General features: G+C 31.9%; 3 protein-coding genes across 4 annotated transcripts; 1 reads left to right on the top strand and 2 right to left on the bottom strand.

Annotated features, from left to right (window-relative positions):
- Positions 1-3,686: 3,686 nt before the first annotated feature.
- LOC120777218 (phosphatidate cytidylyltransferase, photoreceptor-specific) lies at positions 3,687-11,044 on the bottom strand. Of its 2 annotated transcripts, none has more exons than XM_040108395.1 (9): positions 10,267-11,044; positions 7,789-7,913; positions 7,412-7,508; positions 7,145-7,321; positions 6,813-7,005; positions 5,111-5,406; positions 4,902-5,033; positions 3,999-4,133; positions 3,687-3,925 (listed from the first exon to the last, which is right to left on the bottom strand). In XM_040108395.1, the coding sequence occupies exons 1-9, from the start codon at positions 10,372-10,374 to the stop codon at positions 3,845-3,847; spliced, it is 1,344 nt and encodes a 447-aa protein (XP_039964329.1). In that variant the 5' UTR covers positions 10,375-11,044; the 3' UTR covers positions 3,687-3,844. The 2 variants fall into 2 exon arrangements, with proteins under 2 accessions (XP_039964329.1, XP_039964331.1); XM_040108397.1 differs by lacking the exon at positions 10,267-11,044 and adding an exon at positions 8,482-8,521.
- A 407-nt stretch (positions 11,045-11,451) lies between these two features.
- On the top strand, positions 11,452-13,904 carry LOC120777217 (SUMO-activating enzyme subunit 2). The gene is made up of 4 exons (XM_040108394.1): positions 11,452-11,722; positions 11,783-11,937; positions 11,999-12,286; positions 12,347-13,904. The coding sequence occupies exons 1-4, from the start codon at positions 11,579-11,581 to the stop codon at positions 13,857-13,859; spliced, it is 2,100 nt and encodes a 699-aa protein (XP_039964328.1). The 5' UTR covers positions 11,452-11,578; the 3' UTR covers positions 13,860-13,904.
- A 52-nt stretch (positions 13,905-13,956) lies between these two features.
- LOC120777219 (2-aminoethanethiol dioxygenase) lies at positions 13,957-15,056 on the bottom strand. Its single transcript, XM_040108398.1, has one exon. The coding sequence runs from the start codon at positions 14,944-14,946 to the stop codon at positions 14,197-14,199; it is 750 nt and encodes a 249-aa protein (XP_039964332.1). The 5' UTR covers positions 14,947-15,056; the 3' UTR covers positions 13,957-14,196.
- Between the last annotated feature and the right edge of the window lie 1,500 nt (positions 15,057-16,556).

Raw genomic sequence — 16,556 nt, 5'->3', positions numbered from 1 at the left:
ATTTGGGTTTAAAAATTACGTTTTAAATTTTTGATTCCAATTTTAGGAATTAAATTCAAGATGTTGGAATTAAACATTAAAATAACATTAAGTATTAATTAAAAATTTAATTGATTAAAATTAAGATTTTAATTCGAATTTGTGAATTAAATCTTAGATTTTTTGATTAAAAATTGAATGAATATAAACTTTAAATTTTTAATTCGTTTTTGGGAATAAAAATTAAATAATTTTTTTTTTTTTTTAATAAATTAATAATTTGAAAATTAAATAATTTTTTTTTTCAATTAATAATTTGAAAATTAAATTTTTTATACATTAAAAATTACTGAAATTTTTAAACTTCATGATTGATGAACATTTTTAAAATTAAATTGTTTAATTATTTAATTGGCATGATTAAAATTTTTAATTTTAAATCGATTTTGGGATTAAAAATTAAGTTTTAAATTAATAATTAATGAAAATTTATAAAATTAAAATTAAATTATTGAATTCATTAATAAGAATAATTAAAATTTTTAAGTCGATTTTGGGATTAAAAATGTAAATTTAATATTTTTATTAAAATAAATAAAATTTAAATTCTTAATTAATAATTAGTGAAAATTAATAAAATTTAAATTTTCAATTAATATTTAGAAAAATTTAAATTTTAATAATTAATGGAAATTTATTCTGTAATGCCAACATCTTGGATTTAATTCTGAAAATCGAAATTAGGAATTGAAAACTAGTTTTAGTAATAAGTGTTAAAAATTGAAAACCCAGATGTTTTGGATTAAAATTGAGAATATACATATTTAATTTAAAATTTGGAGTGCCAAATAATTTTTTTTTCAAATTAAAAGCGGGAATGAAAAGGCATATAATAGGAAAAATTAACGCTAACTGAAACGCTGAAATTAATCAAATTTAAATTTTTAATTAATAATTAGTGAAAATTAATAAAATTTAATAAAAAAAAATAAAATTGATTTTTAATAAGATTTTAGGGATAACAAAATAAAAATAAAATGTTTTTTTGTTTTAATGTTGATTTAATTATTTTTTATTGTTGATTTAATTATTTTTTATTGCATGATTTGCAGCCCTGCACATGAGTTGCATTACTTTACAACTACATTACTTAGCATAATCAATATTTTTGTCCCGACTTTCAATTATTCAACACAATTTCATGCTTAAAGTCTGACTCGTTCACTTCACAATATTTTTCCTAAAATATACTTTTTCGAAATTGCCTAAAGTGCCCTAGCATTTGTTACTAACTGTTTGTTTTTGTTATCAATTAACATCAATGACATGTAGACATAAGTTAAATGTTCTATGCAGAATTATATTTCAATTGAATTGTTTTTGTTTTTTATATGTGTGTTTATATGTTTTTATGTATGCTTTTTTATACATATACGTATTGTATGTATGTATGTAATTAGTATATATTAACAACTGATTTAATATAATATTGACTAAAAAACGGCTGTAATTCTGTTTTATATGAAAAATATTAAAGTTAAAAAAACTAAAACTAATTTTTTCTTAAATTTTCTTCCTCTCCAACATCGCGTTTGTTCTTGTACATCCCCAGTGGTGGGTTGTACCATAAGTATGTATGTATGTATGTATACGATTTAGTCTAAGTATTGCACTAGCTTCTTTATTAAATTGAAACATAACAATCAGCGGAAATGTATATATGTAAGTATGTGTGCATACATATTTATATATTTTAGTGTGAGATGTAAAATGAACCTAAACTTTATTTTTCATTTATTTTTAATTTTTTTTAAGCATAAACAACTAGTAGTTAAACTTAGGCGAAATACCAATCCACAGCTTGAATTTTATTTTGCGGACCCTTTTCGGAGTTTGGTCTTTAACAAACCACAATATTACCGAAATCCAACACTCGCAGTTGCTTCATTTAGCCAGCAAGCGCTTTGGTGGATTTTCAGTAATATATAAAGATTCTAGTCTTTATTCCATGCGCATCACTTTTTTAGAACTATTTTCGCTAACGGTACAATTTTGGAAACACCCTAGTATACCAAACAAGAGGATATGACACTCACATATGCCTCAATTAATAGATTTTAACAAGCGAATTAGCCTAGTTTTTGTGTTTATGCTCTATATGTTTTAAAAATCTCACTGTTAAGCTTAAAAATTAAAAACACGCATATTTTGTCGATTGTTTGTTATGTTTTTCACCACATAAAGGAGTTTTGTTCAGTTTTACTAAACTAATTTGAGAAGATCAATACAAGAGCTTAAATTAATATTAAAAAAATTAAAATTAGAAAAAAAAAGAAAATCAAAGTGAAAAAAGAAATATAATTTACGAAAAAAAATTTTAATTAAAACCAAGTATAATTAAAAAATAATGATAAAATAAAAAAAAAAATTAAAATTAGAAGAAAAATGAAAAGATCTAAAATTAAAAAAATAATTAAGTGACAAAAAAATTTTATTAAAAAAAAATTGAATAAAAAAATACGATGAATAAACTTTAAAAGAAAAAATCTTAAGATTAAAAATAATAAAATTTAATAAAATCGCATAAATTAACAAAAATATGAATTAAAAAATAATTAAAACGAATTTAATTAAAAAATTAAAATTAAAAATTAAATTAAAATAAAAAGATAAAAATTAAATTTTATAAAATTTAAAAGAAAAAATGTTTAAATTAAAAAGAATTAAATTTAATAAAATTGTAAATTAAAAAATAATTAAAACGAATTTAACTAAAAAATTAAAATTAAAAAATTATGATAAAAAAATTAAATTAAAATAATAAAAAAATAAAAAGATACACATTAAAGTTAATAAAATTGTTAATTAAAAAATTAAAAAAAAAAAATAAAGTAAAACGAAATTAATTTTAAAAAAAGTTCAAATTAAAAAATAATTTGATTGAAAATGATGAAAATTAAATAGAATTAATGAAGAACAAATTAACATTAAAACAATATAATAATTAAATGCTAATACCATTAGTAACCACAAGTTGTTTAAAACGAATATTTCTTCACTTTTCACTTTTTTTTTAAATAATTGTAAACTCAATTCTTCCTTTTCAGCTATATTTCTTTATAACCTACAAATGAGTTATTCTCTTCTTATCTCGCAGCAAACAACAAACGGCGAAAGCGTGTAAAAAAATAACTATATTCATAATAACTGTAAATGACTACAATGCTACAAATCTACTTAAACGACAACTATTATTGAATGTGCCGTTTGTTGTTTTTGTTTTTAGAGAAAACGCCAATTTACCGTAATGTTTGGAAATACGTCGTGAAGCACACACACTTAGGTCTAATTTTATTTTGAACTTAATTATTATTAGTCTAAAGGAAGCTTTAGTTTGTCGCGGTGTCAAGCAACAATTTTTCAAAAGCTAAAATTTAAGGAAAAAAAATTATAAAAAAAAATTAAAAATTGTATTTATAAAAGAAATTTAAAAAAATTATATTTATAAATTTTTGTCTTCAAACAGTGCTGCGCTATAAAATTATTTTAAAATAATTTTCCAAACAGCGCGGCACAAAATCACCGCCTGGCGGGCCTGGCGGGCGTTTATTTTCTTTCATCTTCATATGCATGAAGTTTGTATTAACAGTGAAGACCGCTGTTTTGTTTACACGCTTTTATGCTTTTTTAAGTTAAAAGAACTTATATATGAACAACGCATTCAATATTTATAATACAAATAAACAAATAGCTAAATTATTGATATCATTCTTTAACAAATATGTAGTATTCGTATATGTGTTTTTTGTTGTTTTTGTTTTGTCAGTATAGTATACGCTTAAATTTAATAGTTTTTGCAAAATCTCTAGTTGGTTATCAAGTCGCCAAGACTTTCTTTGAGTGATTGGAAAATTTGTAATTGCTGCTCCGGTTTCAAGTTATAAATCTGATAGAGAGAATTTAAGAATTTTCATAAATTTTATTATTCAAAAAAATTTAAAAAGAAACATGTAACTCACCTGTGTCAATATCTTGGATGGTGCTGGCGTTCTTATAAAACTGGAAATGTAAACATTCACAAATGTTGCCATTAAGAACTGGCAATCGAAACGATCCATAATACCGCCATGACCGGGTATCATATCACCAAAGTCCTGTGGAATGAAAGCAAAAATTAATAACAATAAAAAACAAGAAAAAACGTTGACTTCGGCTGCAACGAAGATGTGAAGAATCACAGGTGCATTTCTTATAGCATAAAATTAATACTATTTTGATTTTGATAAGTACGTTTATATGCTATTGTGGTCTGATCTGAAAAATTTCTTCGTGGATTGTAACGATGTCTTGGGCATTAATTTATGCCAAATTCCGTGAAGATATCTCGTCAATAAAAAATTTTTCCATATAAAAACATGATTTTGATCGATTAGTTTGTATGACAGCTATAATATATAATGATCTAATCTGAACAATTCCTTCGAAGAGCGTTGCGTTGCCTTAGACAATAATCTTTGCAAAATTTTGTGAAGATATCTGGTCAAATAAAAAAGTTTTCTATACAAGGACTTTATTTTGATCGGTTAGTTTGTATGATAGCTACATGCTATAATGGGCCGATAACGGCGACTTCGACAAATGAACTGCTTTTTGGGTAAAAAAAGGACGTGTGCAAAATTTCAGATCTATATCTCAAAAACTCTTTATACAAGTATTAAATCTCCCACAAGCAGACAGTAGAGGGACCAGTATTTCTGTCCGGTAAATAGAGTTGTCCGCTTAATAAATCCGGCCAACGTGCACGGTTAATGGAGTTGTCCGCTTAATAGAGCTTTCACTGTATATACTTTATAGTATAAGTTTTCTTCTGAGTGGTAATGGTAAACTCAAGCTAAAAAAGTAGGTCATTTCCATGTAATTACCTTTATTTTAAATGCACGCTTAAAGCCGGAAGCGAAGAAACCACCAAACGGTCCGATAATTGAGCTGAACAAACTCAATGCTACCGAATGCCAAACAAATGGATACATACTAAGCGACTTGCCGATGCCAAACTGCAATTAGAGCGTAAAGTAAAGTATTTATAGTTGTAAGTATTGAGTATTGTTGTGGCCCAAGACGGCTAACTCACCACACTTAGGCTGTAATCTTGCTTCGTAAACAAATAACTTGGCTCACAAGCCATTGTCATGCGGCCCAATTCCTCTGAATACAGTATTGGGCATACAAAATATTGATAATTGCAGAGAATGTAGGAGAAGATAATGCCAAAGATAACTGTCGCAAAGCCACCACCAATAAATCCTTCCCATGTCTTCTTCGGACTTAATTTAATTAGTGGAGTACGACCGAAGAAGAAGCCAAACATGTAGGCCATTACATCGTTGCATACAATCATCGATACGGGCACAATGAACCAAATGAGACCTGAAAAGGGAAAGTAAAATTTTTGAAAATTATAATAATTGGAAGAATGTGAGAAATGCAGGCGAGAAAGTGAATAAATTGCTACCAAAATCTAAAACGGAAAAAGTGAATTATTTAAAAATAATGTAAAATTTAAGAAGCGGCAATTCCTACACAGTTGTGGTTGTAGTTGTAGCATACGAAAGCATTCTTTAAATAATTTTGGCTATTGCTGCGACACTGACAGCTCTTTGCAGGATAAAAATTAGGGTTCATTTCTAGCTTTTGAGGCAATTATCTCTTGATAGACTTTTCATGCTGTTACAGCAACAATAGCAATTATACAAATTTTCAATGTCTTTGTCTTAAAATCAGCTGTTTTTAAAAAATTTCTACCGGGTTTTGATAAAAAAAAATCAAAAATTTACTTTTTGGTAAAAGTGCCAATAAAAGAAAGTATTTGCATAATTTAAAAAAAAAATGACTGCCTAATTTAATCGATTTGCTAAAAATATCAGGAAGTAAAAATATAACAATACAAAAAATATTTACTTTCTTGATTACAAAAATTATATGAAACTTTATAAAGAGTCTCTGGTAAAAAAGCAACGAATTTAGTATTCAAATTAAGCTAATAATTAAAAGTAAAGCGGAAAAGCACTGCCATGCAAGACTTATTAATATCAACAGTTATTAACCGCAATGTTTCGCTAATTGTATCATTAAATTTTATCTATATGCATAAAATACAATTCAATAACAAGAAAGAAAAAAAAACAGGAAAAAAAGTTAACTTTGGCTGCACTGAAATAATTATAACTTTTACAGTGGCATTTATCATAACATAAAAGGGCTTAAAAAGATCTTTAATTAGATTTTAAATAAACAGGTTTTATGGCAACTATATGCTATAGTAGTCCAATTTGAACAATATATTCGAAGATCATAGCGCTGACTCAGATAATAATCTATGTCGATTTTCGTGAAGATATCTTACAAAATAAAAAAGTTTCCCATACAACAACTTGGTTTGAATGGGTCAGTTTGTATGTCAGCTATATGCTAAAGTAACCCGAAATCGACGATTCTTACAAATGAGTAACTTCTTAGGAAGAAAAAGATGTGAGCAAAATTTCAGATCGATATCTCAAAACTGAGCGATAAGTTCGCGTATACACATGGCTAAATAGATTCAGCTCGTCACGTTGATCATTTATATCTTCTTTTTTTCTGTCGTAGACAGCACTTAAGGGATTAAAGCCGATCATTTACATAATGTAAACTTTATAAGGCTTTCGAAATTTCCTGCTGGGTATTTCAAACTTCGTGGCAAACTTAAAATTTACGCTCTTCAGGGTATAATAATGATAATAAATATGCTAATAAAAATTGCAAACACTCTTATCAAAGTAAACATGCACACAAACCTTCGAAAATATTCTGTATGATCAAATAACTCTGTGTGACCACAATCAACAGCGAGACGTGTGTCCAAGCGAACAGGCTGAACTGCTTCATATAATACTTTTTCACCAGCGACAACACAAACCAGACGAAACCAATGCAATACAATGCAAACGATAGGAAACGATGATAGGTCACCAAGAATTTCAAATATTCCTGCATCACGTGATTGTTATTATGTGTCATAGTTGTAGTTGTAGTTGCACAAATGTGTTATCGCAAATATAAAAATAGAAAATATTTTTAGTTTAAAATTTGTTTTTCCTTTTTTTTAATGACAAACGTCAGCGCTTACCACACGGTTAATAACTACGCCAAAATAGTCCACTAAATTTTCGCCGTAGAAGAAGTAATTCGATGTCAGCAGGAAATACCAGGACAAACTACGGAACCAGGGTAGGCCATGTATGCGATAGACTTGATAACCGATGGAAATGATTTCTTGGAAACACTTGACTTGTACCAGCAAAGTCTAAATAAAAATTTAAAATAGAAAGCAAATTTTTATAAAAAAATATAAAATTAATAATTTCATAATATAAATAATTGCGCAATTAATTACCGTTATCATAAGCGCCAGTGGGCCGCCGTATATGATTAGTGCAAAACCGCATATCATAATCCAAGTGAAGATGCCACGAATCACATAATTCTTCCATCTGAAGTGGCGAAAAAAAGTTGTTTGTAGAAAATGTTGTTGTATTGTACATAAATAGACCGCTAGCTATTAAAATACCAATAATATGTGCGAAAACAAACAAAAGCAAACATATGTACATAGCTGTGGCTGTTTTTTTAACGTGTGTAATAGCGTGCGTTCAAGCGATTGCATGAGAAATCTATTTAACTTTTTTCTAATATTCACTGCATGCGAAGCATGCTGATATGTGCCAGCTGTTGTTATTTTTTGTTTGTTGCGTTTCCGATGCATATAATTACCTATCCGGTAGATCTTTTAAGGCTGAATCTAAAATTTCCGGTGTCTTATCAGTGCCTTGTGGAAGCGTTTTCGATAACTCATCAACGAATTTATCCTCCGGCAATTTTTCCTCCTCTGAATCGACCTGGAGTAAATGCAAAATTACATGCTTATGTTAATCTATTTATCTCAGAGCAAATGAAAATTCTTTAATTTTTGAATAAAAACAAATTTTAATACCCTACAAAGGTGCATTTCTTATAACATAAAAAAGTATAAAAACATTTTTAATTGATTTTCATCCAATAGTTTGTATGGCAACTATATGCTATAGTGGTCCGATTAGAAAAATATGTTCGGAGATTGCATCGTTGCCTTGAATAATAATCCATGCCAAATGATAATGTGAAGATATCTTGTCAAATAAAAAAGTTTTCCATACAAGTATATGATTTTGATAAATCAGTTTGTATGACAGCTACGTGCTATAGGGTTCCGATATCGGTGATTCCGACAAATGAGCAGCTTATTGGATAGAAAATGGCCTGTGCAAAATTTCAGAGCGATACTTCAAAAACTGAGGGACTAGTTTGCCTAAATACAAAACTTCTTGGCAAAATTAAACCCCCTGTATAAAAGTAATAAAATAATCTAAATTCTGAAGGGTCCATTTCATGACTCAGTATCAATGCTTTGTCATAGAATTATATTACATTAATAGTCATATGCCATTAAAGTCGTTGAGGTAAACGTGATAACTGCGGTTTAAATTTTAAAGCGAAAATTTGCATTCCCGATTTATCTACAATGATGTATGTATGTATGTATGTAGAATATGCACATAAGTTGTATAAATAAATTGCCGCCGCCGGTGGAAAATGATTGCCACTAACAGAGTTATCAGTGAGAAGATGGAGCAACTAATTAACAGGCGCTATATATACATATGTATATACTACAGAGACTTTAAGCCGCAACAATCCCGTAGACGAATGGAATGTGGCGCGAAATGTTTTTATGTTGACTTGAGTAATGCAATTTTGTTGGCAACGGGATATTTCCAGGTTGTAATTTATTTAAAAACGCCCATAAGCTTGCAAATGTATATGTAAGTATGTATGTATAAAAGTCTATAAAACCCATGCAGCGACAAGTTGACAAAACGATTTAGAATCCTAATACCGCAACATGACACCACATGAAAAAGAAAATTTGCATCCAAATAGGATACCATGGAAATTTATTGGCTGCTCTTGCTGTTGATTGGAACGTTGTTAGTGTATACGCCAAAAAAACAACAACTTATTTACTTGATGTTATTTGCGTGAGAACTGACCCTAATGAATGAAATAATCTCACATGCATACATATACAATACATTTATTTATTATTGCTTATTCTGCGGCACCCTAACTTAGACAGATATGTATACTGTCGTATGCGCTAATGTTAATTTTTAAAACCATTGTGGTACTGCAAGTCCTTTGTTTCTATTTGAGCGTTTGCTACCGTAAAAAATGTCAAGCTTTGAAAAATATTGCAATACAGTGCAGATATTTGCGCATTGCTAATCGGAATGTTGGCGCAATCAAATCATACATATATATGTATATACATCTACAAACAAGTGTTCAAGAAATCATATGCATGAGCATATATGTACATATATGCACAATATATATGTTTGTAAGTAATGGCACGTGTATGTACAGTACACTAATTGGATTCCCTTTGCATTATGTACTCGTAGATATAGCATATACTATATACATATACATACATATATATGCACTTGCAGACAATATTGTAAAATATATTGACATCGCTCTATTTACTTACAGCAAATATCGTTTTTTCTATTTCCCCATACACAAGTGGGTATGTACATATGTGCATACGTACTAATGTGCATCTTCTAACATGTGTCGGCTGATTCCTTATTTTTTTTGTTACTTAAACTTAAGACCTTTCACCTCTTTTGTGGACTTTTGACCATTTAGCAAGAGTTTTGCTACTGTACACCTATATTTATTATTCAAATAACATTCATGAAAGTAACAAATTTTGGTGACAATGTCGAAAAGTTTTAAGTTGGTCACATTTTTTCTTTAATTATAATGCTCCTAATTATTAAGAGATAAGTACACCTAGCATAAATTAATTAATAAGTTAAATGTTGTGCATACAAGTGTTGTATGTTTTACTCAACTACATACATTTTGTGTTATCTTAAGGGGCATTTAAAGGCAGTGATTGGCGTATTTTAAATCTCGAGATAAGTTTACACGTAATCTGATTAATGGAACACCTGTAAATCCGAATTTTGATAACTTTGATTTATTCAAGACAAATTTAATCTAGAAACATGCCTTTACGTCCAAAAATAAGTCTGTAGCAAGAGCTTTTAATACTCAATTTACTGTTTTTGCCTATAACTCCCTGCACTTGAGCACCATCTGTGAATTGAAAATGTAATCATAGCTTATCCTATTACTTACATGATCAGATGAGTCCGCCGCTGAGTTACGTTTGTCACCTTCTCCTGCTTTCTCTCCAGCATCGTCGCTGGCATCGTTCTCGCCTTTTCGTCGTCGGACCTCAGCCATAGTTATGCCTCTACGTCAATGAACTAGTCAACACAATTAATTTATGTATTTACTTTGAGTGATTTTCACAATTAATTTTTCAGAGCACTGCTGATTTTAAATGTTTCAATGCCGTCGTCGCTGATTTATATTGTATATTATATATGTGTATATTATTAATTTCCAGCAATTTGATGATATATATATGCAACAATACAGTGCTGGAGCAATGAAATATGTATGTAGGTATGTTTACAGCAGTCAGTACGAGTATTGCGTGTTTTGATCCGTCCACCACTAGAAACAAATTTTCACTGAAAATTTTTCTGTTTTTCTTTCATTAAAATTTTTTTGTCATATTTTTCGACGTTTGTGTATGGATTGCCTCATTTGCGCCGTCGCCACAGACAGTAGTTTGTTTTTTATTCGTATGGTGGTTGATCTATACTTGGCATATCTACGTCTCCAGTTGTGTCCACCTGGCACCACTACCTTTACTAGCACCTTCACGGTAAATAGAGATGCTTCCTGGCATCTACTTATTTGCTTTTGAAGCTATACACAGAAATATTTATTTTATAAAGTTTAATGAAATGCATTGCAACTAATTTTGTACTTGATAATGAGCTTTTCACTTGTTTTTCGCCGCCACAACAAAAATTGTTTCCAAAATACAGTGAAATGATTTTTCTAATCAATACAGAATACTAACAGAGTTGCCGGAGGTAGAATAAAAATATATTATTTTAGTGATAGCAAGCCCGAAATACAAAAATATGAATCATTGTTACACGTCATACAAGTGATATCTACTATTCTGTTAAATAAAATAAGCAAAAAGTGCTTTCAATTGTATAACTCATATTTTACATTTGTGAATAATATACTTTGTTTCATATATACATAAAATATCATCATGGTTGGTAAATATTTTAAGAAAAAGTTAACTTTGACTGAAGTATAATAAAAATGTATTTTGAGAGAATGCTGCAAAATGTTATCGATAACTTTATTTCATTTATGTATCAGAAATAAACAAAGAGTTATTCATGATAATATGGCATCACTGACATTAAAACGAATTTGGCAGCACAGGTTGCAGCGTCTTTTTCTGTAGAGGGTTTATTGAATCACACCGGTTTGCCTCATTTTGTGTGCAAAAATAAGAAGTTATTGAATATTTTGGTGCAAATTAAATCTATACAATAAATACATAAGTATTACAATGGCGGCTGCGTTAAATGGTGTGTTCCCGTCAACGCTGCAGGAAAATGTACAGAAATCAAAAATATTGGTTGTTGGCGCGGGTGGGATCGGTTGCGAGATACTGAAGAATTTGGTGCTTTCCGGCTTTCCTGATATCGAAATTGTAAGTTATTAATTATTAAAATTATGGTAGAAGGCTTTAATTTTTGTAATTTTTCATTAGATCGATTTAGATACCATTGACCTGAGCAATCTAAATCGCCAATTCTTGTTCCATCGTGAGCATGTGGGTAAATCCAAAGCACAGGTGGCACGTGAAAGCGCATTGCAGTTTAATCCAGATGTGAATATTAAAGCGTATCATGACAGCATAATGTCGTAAGTTAAAATACCGCTTTTAATTTTGGCTTCTCACTTATTTGTTTCTGTTCAATTTCAGCACGGATTATGGTGTGAGTTTCTTCAAAAAGTTTGACATTGTGCTAAATGCCCTCGATAATCGTGCTGCGCGTAATCATGTTAATCGTATGTGCTTGCATGCCGAAGTGCCACTGATTGAGAGTGGTACTGCAGGTTATAATGGACAAGTTGAATTGATCAAGAAAGGTTTAACACAGTGTTATGAGTGCACACCAAAGGCAAAACAAAAGACATTTCCCGGCTGCACCATACGCAACACACCATCTGAACCAATTCATTGCATAGTTTGGGCCAAACATCTTTTCAAGTAAGTCGATTTTAAATCAATCAAAGACGATTCGGTTTAATGTGCCTCTTTTATTTTTAGTCAATTATTCGGCGAAAGCGTAGAAGATGAAGATATATCGCCGGATATGGCCGATCCCGAAGCCAATACAGTAGATGCTGAAGAGAAGGGCGAAAGCGAGGATAAAGAAGTCGCTAAAACCATACCAGAAACAGAAACGGGCAATGTTGCTCGTGTAAATACTCGACAATGGGCCAAAGATTCTAGCTACGATGCTTCCACATTATTTAACAAATTCTTCTTTGACGACATAAATTATTTGCTATCCATGGCGAATTTATGGAAAGAGCGTAAGGCACCCACACCTTTGAAATGGGACAATGTACTACTCAAACAGGATAATGGCGAGGGAGTAACTGCTGAGACCTTGAAGGATACTACGAAACATTACCATAAAGTGTGGTCGCTTGCTGAATGTGCCACTGTATTTGCAGATTGTTTGAAGAAACTTAGTGCTAGCTTTTTAAAGCTTGATGATGGCGAGTCGCTGGTGTGGGATAAAGATGATCAGCCAGCAATGGACTTTGTGGCCGCTTGTGCAAATATACGTGCTTATATTTTCGAAATTGGGCGGAAATCACGTTTCGAAGTAAAAAGCATGGCCGGGAATATTATACCAGCTATAGCAACAACCAATGCAATAACAGCCGGAGTTGTGGTCTTGCAGACTTTTAAGGTATTGCAGGGTCAACTCGATAAATGCAAGTCGGTATATATGCGTTTGAGACAAAATCCACGTCAGCAGCTTTTGGTACCGGAAAAGTTCCTTACAGCACCGAATCCCAATTGTATAGTTTGTTCTTCCGAACCGGCCGTGCATATACGTATTGACACTAAACGTATGCGCATTAAGGACTTTCGTGATGATGTTCTCATTAAAACTCTTAACATGGTTAATCCCGATGTCATGGAGCCGAATAAGGGTATTGTGGTAATATCTTCGGAAGAAGGTGAAACGGAGTGTAATGAGGAGAAGCTCATGTCCGAAATGGGTATAGTCGATGGCGTGGTGCTCAAATGCGATGATTTCTTCCAAAACTATGAACTTGAAGTTATTGTTATACATTTTGATGCAGAACGTGATGAGTCGTTATTCGAAGTAGCATCGGATAGCAGTCAAATAAAGCAAAAGGATAGTGAACCAGCTGTGAAAGAAAGTAATGGCAAACAAGCAGCAAAATCAGCTGATGAAGATGACAGTGCAGATGGTCCATCTACATCTAAAAAAAGTCGGGCAACTGAAGTTGTGGAAGATGATGATGATGATTTGTGTTTGATTGAGGACGATGAAGACGGTAATGCAGAGGAAAAAGTTGTTGCGGCGACCGACAAATTGTTTGTTACCAGTCCCATTAAGGAGTCTCCCCCGCCACTTCAAAGTGGTGGTAAGCGCAAACCCTCTGAAAGGATTGATGACGAAATTACCGAAATTAAAGATTCGGACGATGAGGAAGATTTTGGCCCAACGCAGATTAAGCGTATGCGCACAGACATCAGTAATGTTTCATCGAATGAAGTTATAAATATTGATTGAACAATTTACAATAAACATTCATCATATTCATTAAATTGCGAAATATCGATGTCTTTTTCATTTCTAAGTCAAATAAATTTATTTATAATCATTCTTATTACAATTCTTAACATCAACAATTAAAACGTCACTTGTACATGTGATAGTTTTGTTAAAACAGTCTAGATTCTACATCCTATTAAAGCATAAAATATCTAGCACGGTATGAAAATATATTTTTTTTAAGTCGAAAGTGATTACAAAGGTTACTTAAGAGATACACACTCACACATCTATGTTAAATTAAAATTTGGCATTATCGTATATAATTAAATATGTGTCTATATTATAACTAAGATTAACTGTACTCCTCATCTGTGAATAGATAAGTGTAACTTAGCACCTTTTCAGGTGCTTCAGCGGTATCACAATAGTAGCTACGCGGTGTTGGTATGCGCTGTAAACACAATGATGATGGTTTTTCACTAAAGCCGGCGTCACCGCCATTGCTAGATATTGGCTTTGGTTCAACCACACGGTAAAAGTTACAACGTCGACTACCATATATGGGAATATTTGCATCATATGGCGGACTAAGTATATCAAAGAATGCAGCCACGCCGCCAACGGCGGTGATTTCATGATAATTGCGTTCAGTGGGTGTTAGCGTAGCGCATTCTGTACTAGAACTAACGAATTTCGGTTCATTTGCTTTAACACAAACCTCCAAAGCCTTGGGATCGTACAACGGTTCATTTGGTTTTAACGGTTGTTTAGTGTAACTTTGCACCTTTAGCTTTCCGTAAATACCGCGTAAAAGTCCATGCATACACGGATGATCATGCAACGGCATTGTATAGCCTTCACGCATCACAAATACACTCATGGATACAACATCATTTTCCAAAATATGCACATACGTGCACGGTGCTCGTCCAGGTTTCTTGAATAACGTTTCGAATTCCTGCGGCTCAAGCTGTATGTCGAAATATGTTAAAAGCTCCGTTAGTTGCTTAAGCGTAGGGAAATTCGTATTGAAAGACGCTTTATTCGATTGATCGAATGTTTTGCAAGCTTGTCGCAAGATATTTAACAATAACATAGACATGTTTTTAACAGTTTATTTGAACAATTTCTCCAGTTGACTGAAAAGTTTTCGCACTAATAAATAATGGACGTGATTTTTCCGATATGCCAAAAAGGAACATCTGTTCAATGTTGTGGTTACTTACAGTGTTGCCACTCGAATTGAGTGTGTAGTGATGCCACAGTGCATACAAGAAGTTAATTTTAGAAGAACTCCCGTTATTTTTAAAAATACCAAGTTATTAAATTGTATCGATTTTTTTTAGCGTGTGCAACGTAATCGAAGGTAATAATATTGATATCTACAGAGGGATGGTCGGAAGCGACCACAATATACAGTCTCTCGAGTGGAACGGCACTAACCGGGGATGACTTATTGCCACTAGGGATACTAGTAGAGGAACCTCTGGACAAGAGAAAGTGTGTGACGTTTTTCAGTCTTTTATGTTATAAGAAATGCACCTTAGACTAAAGTTTTCTTTCATTTTCATTCTTTCAGAGATCCAATCCTATGTAGATTAAGTTTAGCCATCTGCTGTGGCAATTACCACACACCACTTTTCGGAAACTTCATGCTACTAACAGATCCAAGCATGGTTTGATCGTCGACATGACAGCCCTTAGCCGGTTAAAACCTAGGTCAATACCGATACCATGAGCATCTGATCGTGAGCACGTGATTTTTCTTTTCTGCTGTTGTGACAAACCAGGGTATGTTCCAAATTCCTTTAGCCAGCCGCCGTGTTTACGGATCTGACTTCCTCATGTTAAAATAATTTTACAATAAGCTGGTTCAGTATGTGTGTAGGTAACAGTGTATATGTGTACATACATATACATACATATGTATATTGTCATGTCCACCATGTTGTCCATTGCCGAAAAACATGTTCTCAAACCTTTGCTGAAGTTGTTGACTCGGCAATTCAATGCCGAAGACATTAGCTAATCCTCAAACAAGCAATGTCATTTAAACGTGATCATGAGTGTAAATATAAACGAATCGGTGCGTTTCTATGACTAAATAAACGAAAGAAGCACGAGAAGCTTGTACGTATGTACAGGGGACAATTGTATATTATGAACTTGATTTTTTTTTATGATTAAGCCAATTGACAAGTAAGCAAGCTCTAAAGTGAGCTTTTTTGAATGAACTCTTTAATAATTTAAAATATTTGCTAGTTAATCATATCTTCCATTTCCAATGTCCAATTTAGACAAATAAAAGCCCGTAGTGTCGAGATTGAGGAAGACCCAAATCAGTCTCTCACGCGTGGTTCTCAAGCGTTGGGCATCTCTGTGACATCGCTGTGGCGAATTTTGCGAAAAGATCTTGGCTTACATTCTTAATCACTTTGATTACCAGAATCAAGGTCTGTTCGTGAATTAGGCTGAGCAACAACTTGAAAATGATCCGGATTTTCATCGAAAAATCATCTTCAGCGATGGGGATTATTTTTGGCTGAATGGATTCGTCAATAAGCAAAATATGTATTATTGGTAAGGCAGCAATACACACGTACTCCATGAGTCACCATTGAATCCCGAAAATATTATGGTTTGGTGCGATTTACGGGCGGGCGTCGTCATTGGGCCGTGAATGAGAATCGCTTTCGATCAATGATAATCGAA

Source organism: Bactrocera tryoni, chromosome 5 (genome assembly GCF_016617805.1).
Source record: "Bactrocera tryoni isolate S06 chromosome 5, CSIRO_BtryS06_freeze2, whole genome shotgun sequence".
NCBI classification, from domain to species: Eukaryota; Metazoa; Arthropoda; class Insecta; order Diptera; family Tephritidae; genus Bactrocera; species Bactrocera tryoni.
This window is presented reverse-complemented; position numbering and strand designations above follow the sequence as displayed.